General features: G+C 41.6%; 2 protein-coding genes across 3 annotated transcripts in view; one reads left to right on the top strand and one right to left on the bottom strand.

Annotated features, from left to right (window-relative positions):
- The window catches only part of nme7 (NME/NM23 family member 7), a 24,000-nt gene extending 10,120 nt beyond the window's left edge, over window positions 1-13,880 (top strand). Inside the window, exons 8-12 of one of the 2 annotated variants that reach the window (XM_040039925.1) lie at window positions 4,111-4,175; window positions 4,787-4,855; window positions 5,613-5,714; window positions 12,919-13,026; window positions 13,533-13,880. In XM_040039925.1, the coding sequence (XP_039895859.1) occupies window positions 4,111-4,175; window positions 4,787-4,855; window positions 5,613-5,714; window positions 12,919-13,026; window positions 13,533-13,565 (377 nt within the window). In that variant the 3' untranslated portion in view covers window positions 13,566-13,880. Of the gene's footprint in view, window positions 1-4,110; window positions 4,176-4,786; window positions 4,856-5,612; window positions 5,715-11,521; window positions 12,513-12,918; window positions 13,027-13,532 lie in introns of those variants that run through there. The other variant, XM_040039926.1, reaches the window with a different exon arrangement.
- On the bottom strand, window positions 13,598-22,221 carry atp1b1a (ATPase Na+/K+ transporting subunit beta 1a). The gene is made up of 6 exons (XM_040039933.1): window positions 21,988-22,221; window positions 17,707-17,835; window positions 16,264-16,416; window positions 15,991-16,160; window positions 15,087-15,167; window positions 13,598-14,973 (listed from the first exon to the last, which is right to left on the bottom strand). The coding sequence occupies exons 1-6, from the start codon at window positions 22,079-22,081 to the stop codon at window positions 14,719-14,721; spliced, it is 882 nt and encodes a 293-aa protein (XP_039895867.1). The 5' UTR covers window positions 22,082-22,221; the 3' UTR covers window positions 13,598-14,718.

Raw genomic sequence — 22,221 nt, 5'->3', positions numbered from 1 at the left:
GTTTAGCTTTCAAGAACTTTTTGTTTTACGTTGTTACAGTACAGACTGTTTATCTTTATTTAAGGAGGATCTTGCACAATCTCACAAAGTCCAGCCACAAATTTCTCTGTGCTCATTGTGGTTTGGTGGCTTAGCAGGTATTTGCTGACATAATGCTGGGAAAGCTGTGCTGTAGGCACAATAACTTTTTTTTTGCTCATTTGTTTTCTGATATTTAAAGGGGCAGTCGCCTCAAAATCAGGTCTGCATTTGTTGAAGTCAAATCATTTTTTGTAGCAACAGATATTGAACAGTTATGTAGAGCTGAGTAAGATAGTCATAAAGCAGTGAAATACATTTAAAAGAATGGGGGAAAACTGCTGGACACATACACTGTATCTAAATATGTGTATCAGTATATTTATTGATATATTGATATATGATCTGTACAGTGCTTTCCAACTTTATTAGATCATCTGTCATAAAAAAGGAAAACATACAAATTTTAGGAATGTGTTCGAAACTTGTCTGGTTACCTCATTACTTATACCCAAATATTAGCTGGGACACTGGAAGTGTTTGAGAAGTCAGATATTAATCAAGTATAACAGTGAACCCTGAAAAGTTAGTTTTCTGTTCAGGATTGCCATAAATAACTGTAATTTGGCTAGGGCTGTCAACATTAACACTAGGGGTGCAACGATACACAAAATTCACGGTTCGGTTCGGTTCGATACTTTGGTGTCACGGTTCGATATTTTTTCGATACAAAAAATGTTCATGCATTTTTAATTTGTCATTTATTAAAATTATAAATATATATTTTAACTCAAAAGTACAGTTTTTAAATTTAACCCTAACCCTTGTGCGTGTTTTTTATTTTGACAGCGAATGCGCACCTGCGGACCACTTATGTGCAGCCCTGGTTATTTAGCTCATCATATTGCAGCCACAGAAATTCTTTTGTCCATGAAACCATAAAGCTGCACTTTCTTTTTGCCTTATAGTCTGATTTGTCATAACTTCTCCGTTTTGTGGTAAGCTTTTCTTTGGCTGTCACTTCTTCACCCTGACCTGTCTTATTTGGCTCAGCAGAACTGAAATGCTTTTACACGCTCACTCACATAAGCTCAGCGATTCTCTGCGCGATCAACCTCTCACATGTTTAAGCTTGCTGCGGGAGATTTCACTTGTCATGTTTGCATAGTAAGCTAACGATTAATAAGACGATGTCAGAGGAATTGGTGCACAAATTATCATCACTCACAGATCAGTGCTGTCGCTCTATATACAGTTCGCACGATTGCAAAGTGAAAGCAAAAAAACAAGCGCAAATTCAAACGCGACTTCAATATGTCACATATTGACAGTGGCTCACCGATGCCAATGACATAATTACCCAGCTACATTTCTGAAAGAATGCAAAAGCATTGACATATATTTTTCCTACAATAGCCCGACGGGCAGGGAAGAGATAGATTTTGGTAGCCCGACTGAAAAAAATCGCTAGCTCCGGGACGTCGGGCTAGCGATATTGCAAGCCCTGTATCTGATTGAGGAATCACTCATCTTTGGAAAAGAGAGTTTATTACAGAGAAATGTCTCTTTCCAAAATAAAAGCTATACTATCCGCTTCTTCTGGGCTATATTCTCAGCAGCATAAGGAGAATCATGTGCTAACAGCTGTCTAAATGACTCGGCTAAAGTTAGTAGCATGCTTGTTGTTTTTGTCTTTGCACTAGGATGATGTCGGCGTAAATGTGCAGTCATATTCGTTGTGTTCCCACTAGTGCTTTCAGGTTAATCTCGTTGAAATGACCTTAACGCCACAACACGGCAAATCTCCGTTAACGAGCTACCGCCGATCGCTCCGTGCATGGGGCTAGACGGCAAACACGTTAACGAGCTAACTGCGCTAACACACTAGTTCACACCAATGTAATTGAGCATTGCATGGCACATCCAACATACTGTTTTACTTTAGTCCATGACTCGCTTACCTTCAGGGTCATACGTCACATGAAAACCAAAATAATTCCAAACGCCAGATCTGATTGTTGCAAGTAGAGCTTAACTTCTGTCTCGCTAGCTTGCCCTGCGCTCTTCCTTCTGACTATGCTGTCTGTGTTGAGCGCTCAGTGGATCTGCGCTCGACAGTGCAGCCTAGGCGGAGTAGTCGAACACAGATTCACTGAGCGCTCAACACAGACAGCATCGTCAGAAGGAAAATTGATAAAATAAATTACAAATGTTGTATTGTTCGATACATATGCGTACCGAACCAAAAGCACTGTATCGAACGGTTCAATATCGATACGAATATCGTTGCACCCCTAATTAACACGTCATCACAATTAACATGATTAAAATTTTTAATGCAACTAACCCATCTAATCCCTGAAATGTCTCTGTCAATGCATTTCAGGCAGTTTGTCCAAAGTTTGTCAGTTCTACACTCCAGATGGGTTAATTGTGTTAAAAATTTTAATCGTGATGACGGGTTAATGCATTAACGTTGACAGCCCTAAATTTGGCATCTTAATCAAAAAATAATAATGCTTCTTACTGCTTTTTTTTCTTCTTTCCTGTTAGTCAGTAAATTTGAAAATATGTGGATAATAGCAATAATTATGCGCTCAGGTGCTCTACCAGAGGCCTGAACAGAAATGAGAGAGAGAGAGAGAATTATTAAAATGTTTTTGTTTATATGTTTTGTTTGTGTCTTCCTGTTAAATGTAACTTTAGTCGACTTCAGCTTATATAGTTTTGGTTTTTAAGTGTCTTCAGTACCTTTCCTTTGCAATTTCATTAATTCGTTTTGATCATCTGACAGTTTACTTTTTTATTTTTCAGATTTCCAACTAACAATGAGATATGAAACTAGTTCAGGATCAGAAATGGGTTATAAAATAAAGAATAATAGTAAGTAATTTTGAACACCGAAGTTTAGTGTTGTTAGTTCAGCTTCCTTTTATTTCTTGAGATTAAAAAAATCTAATTCAAAAAAATTTAAAACTCCAAAATACATTTTAATAGAAAATCACAAAGACATTTATCCTATAGCATCATCCGTAAGGATAATTGAATTTGGCCTGTAAGTGCATATTGTCCTGTAAATTATTTGTGTTAAATTTTAAAAATACAAGTTTAAAGTTATATGTCCCCCCCCCCCCCCCCCTTTTTTTTTATTAACGCTTAGAATAATTAAGAATTTTATTAAACTGAATTTAGAAAATTGTTCATCCGTCCATGTTCTGCTGCTGCAGCTGAGACCAAACTGAGATCATCAGTGCCCAAACAGCCCCGATCCCTCGGGGATCACTTAAAAGGCTAATTGACGTGACAGCTACATTTGAAGGACTCAGCCAATCACATCAGTGATGAAGGAAGTGGTGACTCAGACATGACTGGAACAGAGAAGCTACTGTTGCCAGGCACCCAGAATATGATCTCCTAGCAACAGCACCAGCTGCTGAGAGCATGTGCCGATCCTGAACCGGCTGCTGCCTGGGGAGGGCACAGAGGACGCGGGAGCTGCTTCCTTCCCTCACAACTGGACTGAAGGAGACTCATCGATGCCAAAAGTGCAAGTCATGAATCCACACGGTGGCGTTTAGAGTTAATGGAAAGTCCGGTCTGACGAGCACACAGACGACATTTTATCAGGAAGTCAGACTGAGATTATGGGACTGGCGCCCTCATTCAGTTATGTGTCTGCATCAGTCTGACCTTCACTGTCACTGCAGCTCTGCCAGATTTTACAGTAATAGATGGCTGCAATGAGACGTGCACCTTTTTCTAAATAGTAGGCTGTCAGGAAGAAAATCATTTTTCCACTAACGGGATGCTCATAACACAATCTCGATGCAAAGGAAAAACTGAGATCACTGCAAAATAAACACTCGTGTATGGACAGAAGCTTTATGATGGCTTCACTGCACGTTTACTAATAATAACTCTTAACTTCAGAATATTAATCAGGTAATCATGACTGCTGCTGCAGAGGCTGTTTGTTTTGGATCTCACTCCAGGTTTTATTGCCCCACTATAGACTTCACTTATCAGCCTGGGTAAACTTGACAGAAAGATTATAGAAGATTGCAGATATGAACTGTTCTGATATATCCACAGGTCTGGCTGGGAAGATCCTGAACTCCATATCCGCTGCTGGATTTGAGATCTCAGCTCTTCAGATGGTAAATCTTCTTCCACTGGTCCTCATGCAAATTAGTGGTAATGGTAGATGTTCATATGAAATATACCAGAGTTTAAAGTAATAAGGCCTGTGCACACATACTTTGTCAATAAAGATGGGGATAGAAAGCATTCTTAAAGGAAGCTAAAACTGCTTGTTTCAGACAATCTGAACTGTGAATCATGCAGAGCTATTCTAGAAGAGCCTAAGTCGTAAAAATATGGACCTGGAAATGAAAATAACAGGTCCCTGATAAGTGGAAAAAGAATTCCAGGAAACAAGATTTTCTGCTAAAATCCTTGATCTGAATTTGCAATCAAATAGATGCGATGTTAAACACAAGCAGAGAGGAGACATTCTTACCAAGCGTCTGCACTGAGCAAAATTATACAGGTGTTTTCCCAGGAGTACTTGGGTACGGCATCATACACAGAGTCAGAAAGTAACAGAAGATAAGCACAGAGCATCCTAACTGAGTGAAATCTGCCCATTTGATTAAAGCTAAATTTTTCTTGTCTGTATCCTTTTATTTTTCATCTGTCATTTCCTGGAGTGTTATCTCCATTTGTAATTTCCTACTTGTTTTTCATGTCTAATAATTTTTCCTCGCAGTTCAACATGGACCGGGTGAACGCTGAAGAGTTCTATGAAGTCTACAACGGCATCGTCACAGAGTATCCTGTGAGTATAAACACTGCCTTGTTGTGCCCTCACAGGAAGCCCTAGAATCACTGCCCTGCCCCTTGCTACTTTTGATGACACCAAAACAAATTCTGTGCGATAAGGAAGTCATAAGGTCCTCAGAGAGTAACAAGGCGTGTCAGATTCCCAGCCAGCAGCCCATATTTGAAGCTCAGTTTTTGATTGTTGCTATAATGAGTATGTAAACTGATCTAAGTTAACAAAAAAAACAAAACACACATTTTATGATAATCATCATTAATAAACAAACTGAATGTTGAACTTGAGTAAATATTTATTTTTACTGAATGTATATTAGTAATGCATACAGATGATTAGTAATCTTAGTTGTTTACATCATTAGTTTGTGTAAAATGAACTGATAGGAGCTGATAGGAGACATTATGTAATAATGGCGCCAATAGCGTCAGATACTGCTGTTAAGTCAGAGATACGTCTTTAGTGTCAGCCTTGTGATGCATGTGTGGCAGCAAAAATGAAACTATTCTCATGGTCCATATCAAACGTGCACTCACGGGAGTGTTTTTGGACACCTGATAATATTCACCCACAGCAGCAAGCACAAGGAGGATGAGTGCGACCAATATCTGGAATCAAATTATAGAAACATATTTTCTAAACTTAGCAGGAAGCCTTATATGTTTATAAATATTAGTATTATTAGTAAATATAAGTACACAGTGTCACTCCAAAACAATAGCACTAGGTGGGTTTTAACTCCGCTTGGTTCCCGCAGAACATGGTGACCGAGCTGTGCTCTGGACCCTGCATGGCCCTGGAGATTCATGGCACAGACGCACCAAAGACCTTCAGGGAGTTCTGTGGCCCTGCTGATCCGGTGAGTGTTTCCTGTTTAAATTCTGCAGGAGCAGCCTGTTCAACAAGTGAAATGTCAAAATGTTCATCAATATTCTCTGCAAACGATTATCCATCCATCAGCCTGTCTTTAAAAGGGAGTTTTCCAAATGTCCTCTTCACAAAAAAAATGAAGTGATTATACAACATGTAACACACACATGCACCTAGCTTTAAGTAATCCAGCAGCCCAGCGATAAATCCTCCTTTTATGAAAGGTCTTAAGTTGTTCAGCATTACACGGTAAGTATCTCGTCTTAAGAGATAACATTTCTCTGCTGTGGCTTTACTTTTTATTGTCCTGAGTAGATCCAGTTTAGACAATTATATTCGCGCTCCTCTCCCCCTTCTTTGTGCAGCCTTACATACCCGTTTGCTTGGCTAAATCTTCTGCACCTTCTTCTTATTCACCTTCTTTGGGAAACATCTGCTGAGAAGTAATTAAAGCTGGCAGCCAGACAGCAGTGAAGGAGAACCCTGATATTTCTAATTTAGACTGAGCTCACTATTTGGTTTTTGGCTTCGACTGGTTCGACGCTGCTTACAGGAAAAATAATACATAGCTCAGTTTTTTGTTTTTTTTTTAAAAGCTTTTGTTTGTTGTGAGACTAGACAGATAAAAAAAATATTTGTGCGTGTGTGTGTGTGCGTCCGTGCGTGCGTGTGCGCGCGTATTAATGAAGCCCGAGCTGCGTAACTGTGCTGGTGTGTGATGTGAAATCTGATGATCTGACGCTCTGCTCGGTTGCCATAACGGTGACAGACTCCACACCTGCACCCGCTACAGGTGCAGCAGCTGCTGACAACTCAGCTGTGATTCTTCTTAAAATATCAAACACTCAACTTGTTTTTCACTTGTAATCAGCTCTGCTGAAGATTTAAGGCTAAGTTAATTAGCTAATGCGTTCCAGGGCACATGACTCTACGCCGCTGCTCATTGATGCCGAAATAAAGATGTGTTTTCCACTGCTCAGTTTATAACAAATTATTCTAAATAGAATACAGGTCTAGCGTACAGGTGTCTGTCCAGATTTGGTACTTTTTGATTTTTTTCCCCCAGCATTTTTGAACCCTCATAACTTGAAAAGCACAGGAGGATGACCACATGAAATTTTCAGGCTGAAAAAACACGTTTAAGTTCTGTTACCAAAATTCAGCCTGTCACCAGGTGTATTTATGAAATGATGAGGATTCTACAATTTCAGCCCATTACTCATTAAAATGTTCATAGGGTGAAAGAAAACTTTCCATTGATCCGGTTAAAATATTCAACTTATTGAAGAATCAGTTGGCTACTACAAACCTTTTCAGATTTGTCTGATTTATATGGAATAACCCAACAGAAGAAGAAATGTGTTTAGATTAATGGGGAAATTATTTCATTGACCCTAACAAAGATTAATAGTTATTGTAGTTAACAAAAAACTAAAAGTAGGAATGAAAACAAAACAAACACAAAATGTACAAACTAACGAAAATACAATAAAAATCCACATTAAAAACGAAACATTTCCAAACTGAAATGAGTAAATGCAATCTAAGATCTAACTTAGTTGAAAAGTAACTATAAAGCTAATAAATATAATGCATAACTTTTGCAGCTGTGGTTCCGATTAGTCTGAGGAGACTGTTCACTGAGCTGCTGTCATTTCTTTTTAGCCCTCTTGCCCCATACAGGACTCTAACCGCTTTGATTGCTTCAGAGTTTTCTGACTAACTGGGAGGTCAAACAGTTTAATCACCACATGGCCTCACTCTCACCTCGTTATAATCTGACAAATCACCTAAACATCAGCACTCCTGCTCTTCAGAAGAGTTCACCTCTGTGATCCATCAGATTAGTCACATAAGGGCAGAGGTCTCTGAGAAGAAAGTCAGGGCTGGATGATTAGCTGGATTTTAATTTCAGTTACAATTTTGGCTTCTGCAGCTTCAGAAGAACAAGAAAACACGTCAAAGGATTTGACTTTTGCCATTTTTGTGTTGTGATATAAATCAAGTGCACCCTTTTTGTTTCCAGATCAGCTTAAGCCAAGATGGCCTTCTGGTCAAGAAGACCCATCTAAAAGATGTAAAATTTTCTACTGTAGGTTTGAGCACAGGTTTAAGGCGTCAGCAGGTCTGCTGTATGAGCGGATGGCCTTGGATGGATTTAATTCAATTTTAAAATAAATTCCAAATTTCACTGGAAGCCAGTGAAAGAAAGCAGGAACTGGGGCTGATCACCCACTGGCTTTTGTTATGCATCAACTGAACAAAGAACTGAAACATGCACTGACAAGTGAGTTAAAGTGATCTAGACGGGATGAAAATGAAAGCGTGTATTAACGGTTACAAATTACTGGCTGACAGAAACGGGAAAAGGCTGGATAATATTAGAGATGTGAGATTTAAGTTTCACGTGCAGATGATTTCAGTGGCACTGGGTGGGGTACTTTATGAGGACAATAACCCGAAACTGTTATTACACTTCACACACAACCATCATCAGATATGGGACGCGCTCTCATTCTGTTATGCAACTGATGCTCACGTGCATAGGTCATGCTTAATCTGATTATCGAGTACTTTATTACTTCCTTAATTATACAAAAACACTGTCCATGCCTCCTTATAGTTTAAAACTGGATAAATGGTTGAGTGCCCAACATTACAGGCTAACATTAGAACCAGCTCTGCAAGCACAACCCCACAATCTATCCCAGGAACCGCTGCCCGCTCTGCTCGTTTTCTGTGGACAGGCACATGTAGCTAAATCCAGCCAGTCCAGTCGGTACAGAGTTTGACCACATCAACAATGCACACAAAAATATATGAGCAGCTCAGTCAAAAGTACAACAGTAGATTGGAAATGGTTTGCATTTCACTCATAATGCTGGAAGCAGAAAGTCAGAGTTTTTTTTACGTTTTAATAACCATGTTGTAGTTTCTAAGACCTTTATGTCACCTCATACAAATTAAAACTCATAAATGCATTGATGCTTGATTTCTTTTTTCTTGAATTTGTCCAAAGTTTCAACACTCCAGTTTTTTAAAAAATTAGAATTTTCTGGCAAATATTTACAGTTCAGTTTAGTTAAATAATGAAGATTAAATATTGACAAAAATCATGGTTTTTACCCCCGTAGACGTCGTTATTCTTCAAACAGCGGGCACAGTAGGGAATGTTTTCTTATCAAACGTAGTGTGTGCGTGCACGTGTGCGTAAAGACACTCCCGACGTCACTATCAGGCTGACAGATTAGACTGCACAAACACTGTCACCCCCACAAGTCTATTCATAGTTAAGGGTCAGTTGTTTGTGGTAAGAATAGACTATTGATTTAATTCTGTTTGACTAATCTATACACAGCACAGATTCAATGACCTCGAACCCACTTCATCATGCCAGAGTGGATGCTAGATCAATTTAATCCCAGTGTTTCCATACAGGAGGGAGCAGAAACGATTCAAATATACAGCCAAGTGCATTAACTAGGCATAAAGAGCGCTGGTATATTCACACCTCCACCCTTCAGCTTCCCTGCGCTGCACTCACTCAGTCATAAGATTGCACCGTGTCTTGTGATGTGTCCTCTTATCAGAGTGAACAGACACAACGGTCGTCTATACAGCTTTACTTTCTTAGATTATACGCTCCCCGCCCTTCAACAAGCAGCATGGATGGCCACTGTGTTCCAACTAAAGATATTACTGTAAGAGATGATCCGACAGGCCCAAACTTCCCATTACACAAGGCTATCAAACCAGCCCTGCATTGTAATGATGAAAAATATGCTTTTCCTATTGATTTTTGAGGCGTAATGGTTTAGTGGAAAAAAGTATCGGCTTCTCTGTAGAGGTCTCCGTGCTAAATTTAGTCCAGTTTAGAGCACCCAAAACCCTAACGATGGAAACTGTAACCAGACACGTTCGTTGTTCCTTTTAAAGTTGGCCTACTGAGACGTCCGTGCCCATATTTCATTTTGGCAGCAGCTTCAGGATCTGCTTCTCTTTTATCTGTTCCATGGAATGAAAATAAAAGAGGAAAAAGATAAACAAGAAATCGTTTCCAGCTAAAGAGCTGCAAGGATAGAGGTCGAAGACAGGATACACTGCTTAGTTGAGTTTTTCCTTTTTTAAAGAAATAACACAGCAGCCAATCATCTGTTCCCTCATCTCCATGGTTTAATTTCAAACCTGCAATGTTTTATTCAGTCTTATTATTTTTTGTAGAGCCTTTTTATTGTAACTTCAGATTTTTACACTGTTTTTGTTTGTACGTAGACATTCTCTCACTGAACTGTTTTATTTCCCTTTTATTTTTTTTCTGTCTGTGTAATTTCTGCCTTATTGAAATTTCTTTTTTCTTACATTTTTTAGAGGCTGTGTTTAATGTTTTGTCTAATTAAAAAATATATATTTTCTAAAACTTCAATAATGGTGATAGAAAACTCTCAATCTAAGCACTTCACTTTTTGTAGTATTTGTGACTTTAGGCTCAAAGAGTGCAGTACAGTGGGTGTACTCAAGTATCAGTTCAATGTCTTGCTCTTCTCAGCAGGGTGGGACAGTCAGCAGGGCGTTAAGGATCAGGCATATCTGGGTGTTCATGTGACCACTAGGTCCCTCTGCCCCAGTCTTTGCTGGCCACCAGAGTTAGCAGTTGTTATGTGAGCATCAGTCTGGTACACTATGGGACTCATTAAAATCAAATTAAACGCTGACAGCAGGCCACTCATGGGTAGATAATGCAATTACAGAGAGCAGTGTTTTGCAAAGAATTCTTTTATTGCTAAGTAAATCTTCCCCTGACTTCCCCTTTGCCATCGCTGGCTTTAGTCTCATGTGGCACGGGACACATAAACTGCAGATCTGCACAGGATGTTATACTGTGTTTCCCACCAGCAGCACGCACACTCAGCAAACAGCCATATTAGGAGACCTGTTGATGTTTCTGCTGTCTTCCAGAGATGAGGAGAATCTCCACAAAAATTTCCAGTTGTATAATTCATTTGAACCATAAACGCAGTTGCAAGAACTTAGAAGTTAATGTTAGGCTGTAAATAAGCTGTACCGCAGGTGCGCGACTTTAATGCACCGTTAACCGCTTGTATTTAGCATGATGATGCTGAATGGTGAAGGTGTTTTTACTGTTGTATTTTATGATTCACCATAACCACAGGCCTTATTCCAGGGATCCACAACCCTCACTCCAGGACGAGGGAAGTCTGCTTACTTGTTAGCATGCTAACATGTGCTTGATCAGAAACTGGTAGATTGTAAAATTGGAGTTGAATGCTGGACATCCATGGGTGTTTTCTGAGCTTAATCAATTCTTAATCAATTGACTTTGTTTCAAGAAGGCCGAGATGAAAGAAATTCATCATGCTTCTGGTAGTCTTCTGGCCAAGCCTAAAAATACCTATAAAACAACTTTTTGTTAGCAACAGTTCCATTTTTGATGCAATGGGTGTTAGTTGGTGGTTAGTTTTTAAGCTGTAAGTGTAATTTTTATGGCAGCCTGGTGGAAAGCTGCCATTACTGACGTCCTAATCAAATGTCTAACCTTAAGAGGGAGCTTTAAAAAAAAAAACTCAGTTGACACAAAGTTCCCAGCTGATCTTTAGCTACGAGTCCTTGAGCCTGTAGTCTTTATTTTCCTTTGCAGTCTTTTACGTGTTGTGTAGTGCGATTGTTCGAACAGCAGATAGGTTTCCAACTGGTTTTTTCGAAAGACAATGCATCTCTTTGAGAGGAAGCCTTGGGTGATTTGTGACCTTCAAACTGGTTCCTGTCTTTTGTCTGCAGGCTCATAATCCACCGAAGGATAAACAAGTCAGAAATGTTTCCCTGCTGCCGAACACAAAGACCACACAACCCTTGCTGTGTTAACACCATCATATTTTTTGCTTTTCCCAGCATATCAAATATTACTTCACGTTGCGTAAGATTTGCTTTAGATTAAACAGGCATTTTGGTAAATGAACTATTCATCCGACACCCCTCTCCTGATGGCAGACATTGTTGGGAGGGTTTCATTTCCTGGAAACTCAAGAGGATGAGACAGGCCAGCTCTGACCTTAGGAGTGTCAGAAATAGACTGAAGATAAATGTGCTGCATGGAAGAAGGTGGCTACTGTTCTATAGCGGTCAGACAAAAGTGTTGAATAAAAAAGACTTTATTTGTAGCCCGTAAGAAATTAAAATGAAAAAAATTTGTTATACTTAACTATAAATAAAGGAAAGGGGAGTGGTTTTAGTCTGAAAGTCAAATTTGTAAAACAGTGTCACAAAATGCTTTCTATATAAATACAAAAAAAACCCAATGCAAACAAAAAGCTTCAAATTAAAGATTAAAAACTCAAAATTTAAACTTCAAGGATGGTTTCATATCAATTTTTAAAATGTAGATGGTAAGTTAAACATGTAATAGATATGAGGTATAAGAATATTTAGTCTTCATATAATTAAGTCAGTAGAAGAAACTGATGAATCAAGCCAGTTCGTAACAGCAAACGCTCGGTCACAGTTAAATCACTGCTAGCTGTCTGGACCTTCTAATCGAGTGTCTGGTTTACTTTTTTTTTTTTTGCCCTTTTTGTATATTATTGAAAATCTAAACCATTTCTTAAACAGTTGCCCGCAGCTAGAAAGTCAAGTCTTAACTGAGCAGACAGGGAGGTTAAGGCTCCAAATGTGATTGTAAAACTACAAGTCAACAAGTTACCCATCATGGAAATGAAATTTAGGAGAAAAAAAAAAAAGAAAGAAAAAAAAAAATTCTTGGAAAAGGTTTAAACAGCCAGTCGTTGTACAGTACTCAGGACTTAGTGTTACATATTCAGGGAGGGTTTATTTATTTATTTAATGAAGGTTAGTTTGCTTTGCCAGTTGGTCTCTGCAAAAGATGAGCAAAAAGTGAAGTCATTTTTGAAAAGCTGTGGTGAAAATGTGCTTGAAAACAGAGGCCCCCACCCCTAAGTCAGTGGAAAGTTTGCTGAGTGTCTGTTTTGTCACTTCCTCCACAGGATCACATGTTCAGCCGCTGAGTAATCACTCTGCCGGTACAGGATGTTGACTTTCACAACTGTCCACAGACTTTGACACCAGGATAGAGATGGCGTCACAGCGCCGAATTCACTTAATTTAATGTTGAAGTGCAACGCTAATGAACACGTGATAATCCAGATGTTTCCATCCGACAGGAAATTGCACGGCACCTTCGTCCAACCACGCTGCGCGCCCTGTACGGCAAAGACAAAGTGAAAAACGCCGTCCACTGCACAGACCTCCCCGAAGACAGTGTTTTGGAGGTGGGTGGCGCATGCGCATGTTGTGCACTCCATACACTGAAACTACACCCATAACGTGTTAGCTGTACAGCTCCTCTCATTCTTTTCAGATAGACACTATGAAGAAACCCTGAGCCCCTGCATAAATAAGTACCTCACATTTAGCGAGAACAAAACCGTCCTGGACTCTAAGGCCATGTCCAGTCTCATGATTGCGCCCTGTGGGCCGGGGCAGCCTCAGATCACACTGGTTTTAGAAAAGCAAGAATGGCAGAGGAATTTGAAACAAAACCATTGTTTTGCAGGGAGTGGGCCTGACCCATCGTGCGTCATTGTTCAGGAAAACTCCTGATCTGTAGTCTGGACAAACGCCTCCTTGTTGAACATTAGCCTATGACTGACTGAGCTGCCATTTTCCCCTGACTGGAACAGTAGCAAAGAAAGGGCTTGTGCAGAGACAGTTGAGGTGTCAGACAGTTTTAATTCATCAGCTGTTACTATAAATGTCCCTTAAATTCCTTTTCCAGGTGCAGTATTTCTTCAAGATTTTGGATGGATGAAAACCACGTTGAACTACACAGTCAAACACTTCCAGTTTTCTCATTTTTCTGTTTATTGTTCCAGCCTTATGCAGATTAAATAAAGTAACAAGAGCAGACTCCTGACAAGTGTTTTGATCTTCAACACTGAATTAAGTATTTTTTAAACACCAACTAAAACGTATTACACGGGATACTGCATTGCCTCTGATGTTCTTGAACTTTTTGACCAGCGACTTTGGTATTAGATTCATACGTTACACTTTTTGGAAAAAAAAAAAAAAAGAAGAAAAAAAAAAAAAATTGTACAACTGCATAAATATAAAATTCGTCCACCATGAAAATGGCTAAAACATTCAATAGTAAGTAGCATCACGTCACGTGATGTCTCCAGCAAAACAATTTCAGAGAACTGAGTCGCCACTGTTTCTGTGGAGGTGACGGTCTTCTAGGCTGGACCCACAAAGCGCTACACTAAGAATCAGAAGAAAAAAAAAAAAAAAAAAAAATTAAAAAAAAAAAAAAATTGCATGAAAGTATCAAACATAAATGTAATCAAACCATATCTAACAGCTAAGGTGAACAAAACAAATGTGCCCCTCCTCCAATAACCGGGACGAAGAAGCGCAAACACAGAGCAGTTATTTACTCAGACGTGGGCCTTAAACATTCAGAGTACCATGCCAGTAATTCAGTTAGTCAGAGCACATGAACACACACTCCTGTAAACGCCTGCACATAGACACGAGCACACACGCGCGCACACACCTTGGACCACTAAAGCGGACATAAGACAAAGAGGTTACAGCTGGGACTAGACTACAGCACTGGACACTCCAAAAATATATAGAAACCACGTAAGGGTGAAGTATTTCGGGACAGAAAACAACTCGCTACACGTCAGTAGTGGAATTGCCGTTTTACAGTAAATGGATGAACGTTTCCCATGGCTCAAGGAATCTTTTCATGTACAGTAGAATAAATATTTGCTATTGCTACTTTTGTATTTTACATTCTAACCCTCGACGAACACACAGAAAAGCTAGTGTAAAGCACACGGATTAAGTGTAGGTCCTGTATATTATGAATGTTCAAAGACTAGTGGTGGTTTTTATCTGAACGGGTTTCTCTAAGTTGTATTCGTTTTCAAATTGAGTGCTCGCAGTAGCTCAGGTCACGACACTGTGAGCTTTATGTCAAAGCGTCCCTGGTAGCGGTCCTTCTCGCTGTAATCTATGTTGTCTCCGAATGCTTTGCACTCGATGCGGATCTCCTTTCCCTCCGTCACATTGACGAACTGAACGGCCATCAAGGGCTGCAGGTAGTCGGGGTGCAGCTGTTTGCCGTAATATGGGTAGTACTGCAGAGGAAAGCCTTGGCCTATCCCATAGTACTTTATCTCTCCGATCTGGCCTTCATCCTCAGCTCTCTGCAAACACAATACTTGAGTGAGACTTACAGCCGGTCCTTTTGAAGACAAATATTCATTCTCCCTGTATCTGTGAACTGGAAGGCCACAGCCACACGCTCTTGCAAACGTACCTTAGGCTTGCAGTAAATGGGGATCTCGTTAGGGCTAACTTTCACCGGCAGTTCTTCTAGTAATGAGTTGTTTGAAGGAGCCTAAAGAAAGAACAAACAAGCAATAACTGGTTTAAATTAAACTTTCACTTATTGGTGCCTACATTAACCACAATGCAACTTCAAGCTCCAGCTTCTCAAAAGTTTTTTTCCATTTTCAAACATAATGGAAAAAGCTTCATGGATGGTTCACATGTCTGTAAGATTTCCTAAGTTGGTTTTCCCTTTACAGAAATGCACTCCCTGTAATTTTTGGGGGGGCATTCGCTTTTCTGTTTGCTCTGACCCCTTAGCTCCCCTGACACCACACATCTGACCTTTGAGACAAATGATCGCCAACTCTACTCTGTGAGCAAGAGCTCACTGCAAGCACATCTCACTTGTTTTAGTCATTTGAGAGGCAGTGAGACTACGAGTAGATGGGAATGAGATGTTTCTCCATTGTCATTTACAACCTCTTTTTTTTTTCCTTGAAAAGGCAATTCTGCTAGCTCTATAGTGCTACAATTGTTCGCTCAGAAACAGTCCACTAAGGTAGCCAAATGATTGAGTACAGATTACTTTACATCTTAAGGCCACAAAGCAAAGCTTCACAAGTTTACAGCCAAAATGGGGGATGTTAGCCAGCTAGCTCTAACTTAGCTACACAGCATATCACTGCCACCTGTGCTGTTATTATACTGATATTCAGGTATATAAATACAGAGCAGCACAGTCCAGGACTACAGTTTACTTCATGCCTGCAGGTTAAATTAATGTCTGAGGTGAGCCTAAGCTCATTAAAAGAATTAAAAAAAAAAAAAAAAAGACTGGTGCCATTTTGTGCTACTTAATATTAGCCTTTGAATTTAAGCGGTAACTATACCTTTGGTCGGAAGTTGACAATTCTGTTGAGCTTTATGATAACACATGGGTTCCCCTCCATGAAGCCATAATCAGGGTCTGTGCCTGAGCAGTCTTTCAGCAAAGACCTAGAAAACTTGCAGACTTTCTTCTTTTCTTCCATACTTCGATCTTTGTACGTGAGAGGAAGCGCTGAAAATGCCACAAGTAAGAAAACAAAATTTAAGTTTAGATCTTCAAACATCCACTCATGAGTGACAAATTGTGAAAGCTGATTGCATTGTATGATACTTGCTTCCACATTCCTCGTAGGGGTCCCCAGTCTGCTTTGTCTCATTGTACAGCTCAAGGAATTCGTTCATGCTTTGGACATACTTGCTGTATGAACTCGGATCACTCTTCTTAAAAGAAATTTCAGATTTGTCTGAGCGTGGGGTGTGTGACAGACCTGCAAAAACACCACACTGGTTTGGTAGGAAAACAAAAAAGTCATGGGACAAAAAAAATAAATAAAAACATCTTATTAAAAAACAAACAAAAAAAAAAAAAAAAAAAAAAAACAAAACTCAATTTGTGTGAAAAAAAAAAAAAAGTGTAAATATCTTAGAGAAGCAACATGACATGGCACGTGAGCCATTGTGAGCATTCTCCATTATCTAAGGACAATGTGAGGGTCTTGGGGATTTCCTCTGAGAGCTCCTCACAGCAGTAATTTTCCATAGAGTTGGTGCGCGAGGCGTGGCGAGGGGAGAGTGTGACAGTGAGTATCTAGAGGCAACATGACAGCCGCGAAACCCTTCTCGGCCTCGCCGCAGGACCCGTTTTATTTGCTGCCGCAGATATGAGCGGTACTCGAGCTGCCGGTTGAGACGGCGAGAGGAGAAGCAGCAGTTTGAGTGTCAGAGGAGGCTTGTGAAAGTTCACCAACCCCCACCCATCCACTCTCACGTGTGTTTCTCTCACAATGGAAACTTTTAGCCTCTGAGTGGGAGGCGGGATCACGCTCCGAAGGGAGAGAAAAAAAAAAAAAAAAAAAGAGAACCTTTCTCGCCGCTTCCTTGATCATGCCACTTCTGGAAACTTGCTTCAGCTTAGAGCTCTCCACGCTCACGCTGTTGTTCTGCTCGCTCTAATCTCTGATTGTCAACAGTCGTGAACAAAACGGCAGCCACATGCAGCCCGTCATCTAGAATGGCTGCTAAAAATACTGCTAAGGGGCAGAGCATGTGCTGTGCAAACCGCGAGATGAGGCTTGGCACTCAAATCAGTCTCAGAGCGCACAGGAAATTTTTTTTTTTTTATTTTTTTTTTTTAAACTGCTGCAGCGTTGTCTGATGACACTCTCACGAGATTACACATTAGGTTCCCCCCCCCCTTCACGCCTTTAAAAGCTGTGGTGGAAAAACAAAACTTTTTTTCTTCCTTTGAAGAAACAAGCCATAAACTGTAGTCACGCAAGTACATGCAGTCGTGTCAGCTGTGATGCATAATCATAGCACACGTTTTAGTTCCCCCGTTGCCCGCGGGGGGGAACATCGACCGGCTGAGGGGAGTGAAGGACAAAATGGCCGAACCTATTTAAGGTCAGAAAGACTGCCGATAGAGGAGCTGCTCAGAGGCACACCCCTCCCAAACAGTCGTCTGTAACGCCCACGAAACACCAACAGGCTTTTTGTCTGATCGCTGAGCTGATGCAGCAGCAAAGTCAGAAAGGTGTGGAGGAAGAGGATGTGCTTACCTGGGGGAGCAACTCTGTCCTGATAGGTGGGTTTGTCTTTGCTTAACGTTAGCAGCAATGCCTGAATGGTCCCAACAAAAATTCCAGCCAAGCATCCGTAGAAAATCAGATAGAACAAGAGGATTTTAACTGTAGAGGAAGGAAGAGAAATCAAATTACTGAGATGAAAGCAGCAAGAAAGAAACTGCTTCAAACGTGAAATATAACATCGCCTCAGATTTCAGAAGTCACAAGCACCTGAAGGTGATAAGACGGACTGCTTTATTAGAGCATGTCTAGCATCAGCTACCCAAAACCCAGGAAAATGTACTGCATTTCTTCCCAACAGCAACATATCCCTCATAAACCCCTTTCCCAGGTTCTTTTCACCTAATTTAAAGCTTAAACAGATCACGCAGAAGGTGGGATGGCTGTGCTTCCAGAGCAACAGGATGAGTCACTGTTCAGTCCTGCAGACCCCCCACCCCCCCCACCCACCCGGCTGTGTCACCTTCAACAATTAGGATTAAAAAAGAAAAAGTCCTTATTCATGCTCCTGTGCATAGAAACGTGATGAATTAAGGCAAACGCTTCATTACACGAGTGAACAAAACTGTAACGGCACATGCTTCCCTGTATGATGCAATCATACCATCAGCATCATATTTCCTGATTTTCCCCATCAGATTTTTGGTGTTCCAGAGGAAAATAAGTTTTGAGATCAAACAAACTTGTAAATTGTAAGTGTGGTTTAATTTCAGCAAGCTTTAAAAGGTTTTTGTTCAGATGGCCAAAACAGTGGGGGTGGGGGATGCTTTAACCTCTGTTAACTAAGGTAACAAAGACTCTTTGTAACTCCATGCTCAACAATTGTGCTTAAGGGCGTAGTCACCTCCGAAAAGCCCCCGGACACCCAGTTATGATCTGTGACAGGTTGAAAATGCTGATTCTGATTTTCTATCAAGAAGAAAAGAGCTCAGCGAACCTGAAAGCAGGTTCGCTTTAAGGCCTTTAAAGGCCACTTGGCTAGCTGCCTGTGATAGCAGAGACGCAAGCAGAATTTGTTTTGTTTTTTCCCCTCAAATCCCCCCCTCAATACAGAGCATGATTAGACTCTGGGATGAGTCTAGTCGGGCCCCAAGCGGTGGCTGCTAGTGTCCTATGAAGCAGTGCCTGACAATAGGCGCGGGTTTCTGACAGTTCTGTCAACTCCTAGGAGTGCGCCATCTCGGAAAAATATGCTGCAATAACCGCCTGCTGTGCAGGGGAGGTGAATTTGCAAAACAAATAACGGCTTATTCCTCGCGTGCACACAAGTGAAAAGACGTCAAACAGGTGTGGCACGCGGCAGGAAGGACCATCCAATCGGGTGTTCTTTACCAGTCTTTGTCTGTTGAAATCAGAACAGGATCAGCCACAACATTAGAACCACCTGCCTGAAACTTTGTACCCTCTGTGTGCGCTGCAATGGTAACTGGCAGCAGACTTTTTTTGGCTTTATCAGAACAACATTTGGGGGGTCTTGAGGTCAAGCCAATTTCACGGTGTGCTTGCTTTGCTTGGAGCAGTCACCTTATCATGGGAGGGAGATGTTAAAAGAAAGACATGGCACTCAGAAATACAGTGGTGGAAGTAAAACTTCATTAGGAGAAAAGCGCTTTTAAAAACCTCTCTCTGGGGCAAATTCAAACTTTTGGGGCAGTTTTCAGAGCTGACTGGAGATTCTACGCCTCTGAAACTCAGCTCATTTTAGATCATGCATCAAAATGGCTGCCAAGTGGCAACACTAGGAGGGCTTTGATGGTCTGTGTCAGAGTAAAGACCCATTGGATTGCCAGGAGATTCCTCAGAAGCTTTGGTCGTGAGGGCGGCTGTTCGCGTAGTTAGTGGTTTTAATGTTGTGGCTGAGTATGTGTACAACCTGTTGTCTGGCTGTCAGTTTGTGTGATTTCACCTGAGCGATCGGAGCGGCCTGAAACGCTGCAGGGCTCAGTGTAAACAGCATGGAGGGAGACGTAGGGGGTGGTGAAAGGCAGCTTCTGAATTGAGAGCACCTCCCCCAGCAGGCTGCTGCAGCACGCCGCAAAGGGACTGTCCCCGCATTCATACCACATGTGTCTCCACGCTCGCAGAGGCCTTCACCAGCCCCGCAGCCTACTTTCCGTCTGGCATGTTGAGACAAACACGTGGAGGAGACGTAACGAGCGCCAAGACTGACGCTGTCACCGCGCCACTTCCTGTCTGCCTTTCTGAAAAGTGCAAGCGACTGACAGGGCACACAATTAGCACGAGCGTTTTACTTTAACACAGTTTAATGTGCTAATGATTTACTCTGTACTGCACACTGTATGTTTTAAAGTTTTGCAGATTTTAAATTATAACTCTACCAGCACATGATGCTGCAGGTAAAGGCACCCAAAGGTCTGTTATCTGTATTTGACTGCTTTTGTGCCAGTTGATTGTTTGAAAAACAAAAATCCCTGGTCCAGTCTAACAGGTTTTTGGGCTTTCACTGAAGCTGAGGATGAGGATGATTGGGGGGGGGGGGGGGGACAAAACAAAAAGGCTTAAAATTTATCATCTGTCATTTTATTTAGTCAAGCTCAGATACTTTTGTTTATTAAAGGGGGGGGGGAGGCAGAAAAAAGTAACAGGAAAAAGCACAGACTTCTGTTAAGTGACGTTAATTGACACCCCTCCACCCCAAAAGGCCCATTTCAAACCAGAAAAAAGTCCTTTATGGAAAAATCTGACCGTCATCCACCATGAAAACACTGAACAGATGACGGTGCTGTGTTCATGATCCGGGTACGTTTGTAGTCACCTCAAAAAAAAAAAAAAAAAAAAAATCCAATCAGGGCTTTTTTTCTTTACAGTCTTGAAATGAAAGAGGACTTTGAAGCGTAAGAATATTTATGTGCCATTTAATTAACCCAAACTAAAATAAATCAGTGGTTATGAAATGACCAAAAATAAGACAACCACAGAGGCTTGTGTCAAGTTGGAGGATACAGACTGGGTCACACTCAGAGGCTTTTTCTGAGCCTCAAACAAGTCTGATCAGCGCTGTGGCCAGAGATGCTTTGAGCAGACATACCTGTTGCTGCTAAAGCAACATGGCTCACTGTGTGAGCTCCACGGGACACTGAACTACCAGCCTGGTAACCCCACACCACCACCTAGAACATGGAGTGGGTGAAATGTTCCACCCGAGCGCAGCTCCTGATTTTAAATCGCCACACACAGCCGTGCTTTGAGCCACAGAGAATTACCGTTTCTCAGAAATAAACGTGTTAGTTTGAAGCTTTCATTAAGCCCCGAAGAATGCGCTTTAACGCGCGCACACAGCGACGCCTCATTTCTTCCAGGATAAAAATACAGAGAGGGGCGGCCCGGGAGACATGTGAGTCGTGATCACCGTGTTACCGTGCGGCGTCCGGAGAGGAGGGGGAGACGCGCACATACACGCCATATCTGACGTGCAAAACGGTTTAACGAGCCTAATTGGCGCCATGTAATGCAGGGCAGTGATCCCATCAAACCATCAACCGCTGCGGACCGCGTTAGGCGTCTTAAAGTATTGAAAACGGCGCTGAAACGATTAGAGCCGGATCCAATAATCCCGGGTTCGAGTTAAAACGTGGGGAAGGCAGAGCTGGGCGCGGGTGTCGGGTCCAGGGATCAGCTGCTCGGGTTTATTAAAGGCAGGAATAAAATGTCCTCAGCCCTTCTCCTGCTCCCCGCGGAGGGCTGACACTCAGAATAACAAAATAAACGGCGGCAGCTACCAACTTGTTGGTTCAGGTAAAAGTCTCGGCTGTCCTTCAAGATGACCTTTTCAGAAAAGACTGCCGCTAATCAATGAGCTGATCAGGGCTACGCCTTCGTAATGAACACCTATGACCGCGGGAGCCCTGAAAAATGCACAGAAACACCCCAAAAGGAGGAAATCATTTACGTCCACGGAGACCAAATTGGCTTATTGTCCTCATTTACTGTCCTTGTTTTGGACTCCAATCGATCCGTACAGAGCACTCCTTCGTGTTTCACCTTTTTTCACTTCATTCTCGTTTTAAACACCAACTTGCGCACGCAGCCTCTGTTAAAAAGGCAAAGTCACGACTCGGCGCGCCTCCGGCTGGGAGCTCTAACAGGTGCGAACGTCTGCACCGGCAAAACATTGAGTCAAAATACAAATAATCCGCTGTGAGCACGGTCGGTTTCCACTCTGCTCCAGCCCAACTGCTCCATCAACAACCAGCAGCCCGCCTGCCGGAGATAAAGAACAAAAAGAGTACTCACACCAGCTGCCTCCTGTGCGCCCTAGAAACTCCTTCTTTTCCGAATTCCACACAAATTTCTTCCATCCTCCGTCGCTGTCTTTATTTCCAGACATGGTAACTCCCCCCCGTGTCGCTTTCTCTCTGCTTTAACGGCTCTGCTGCGTCTCAGTTCTCAGGCTGAGACTGTCGACTGTCCCTCGCAGGAAACAGAAAAGGACAGTCGATTGCGCGTTGCTCCCACTTGTACCGCGCA

This window comes from Simochromis diagramma, unplaced genomic scaffold (assembly GCF_900408965.1).
Source record: "Simochromis diagramma unplaced genomic scaffold, fSimDia1.1 OVJJ01000026.1, whole genome shotgun sequence".
NCBI classification, from domain to species: Eukaryota; Metazoa; Chordata; class Actinopteri; order Cichliformes; family Cichlidae; genus Simochromis; species Simochromis diagramma.
The sequence above is the reverse complement of the archived record's forward strand: the minus strand, read 5'-3'. Positions and strand labels throughout refer to the sequence as shown.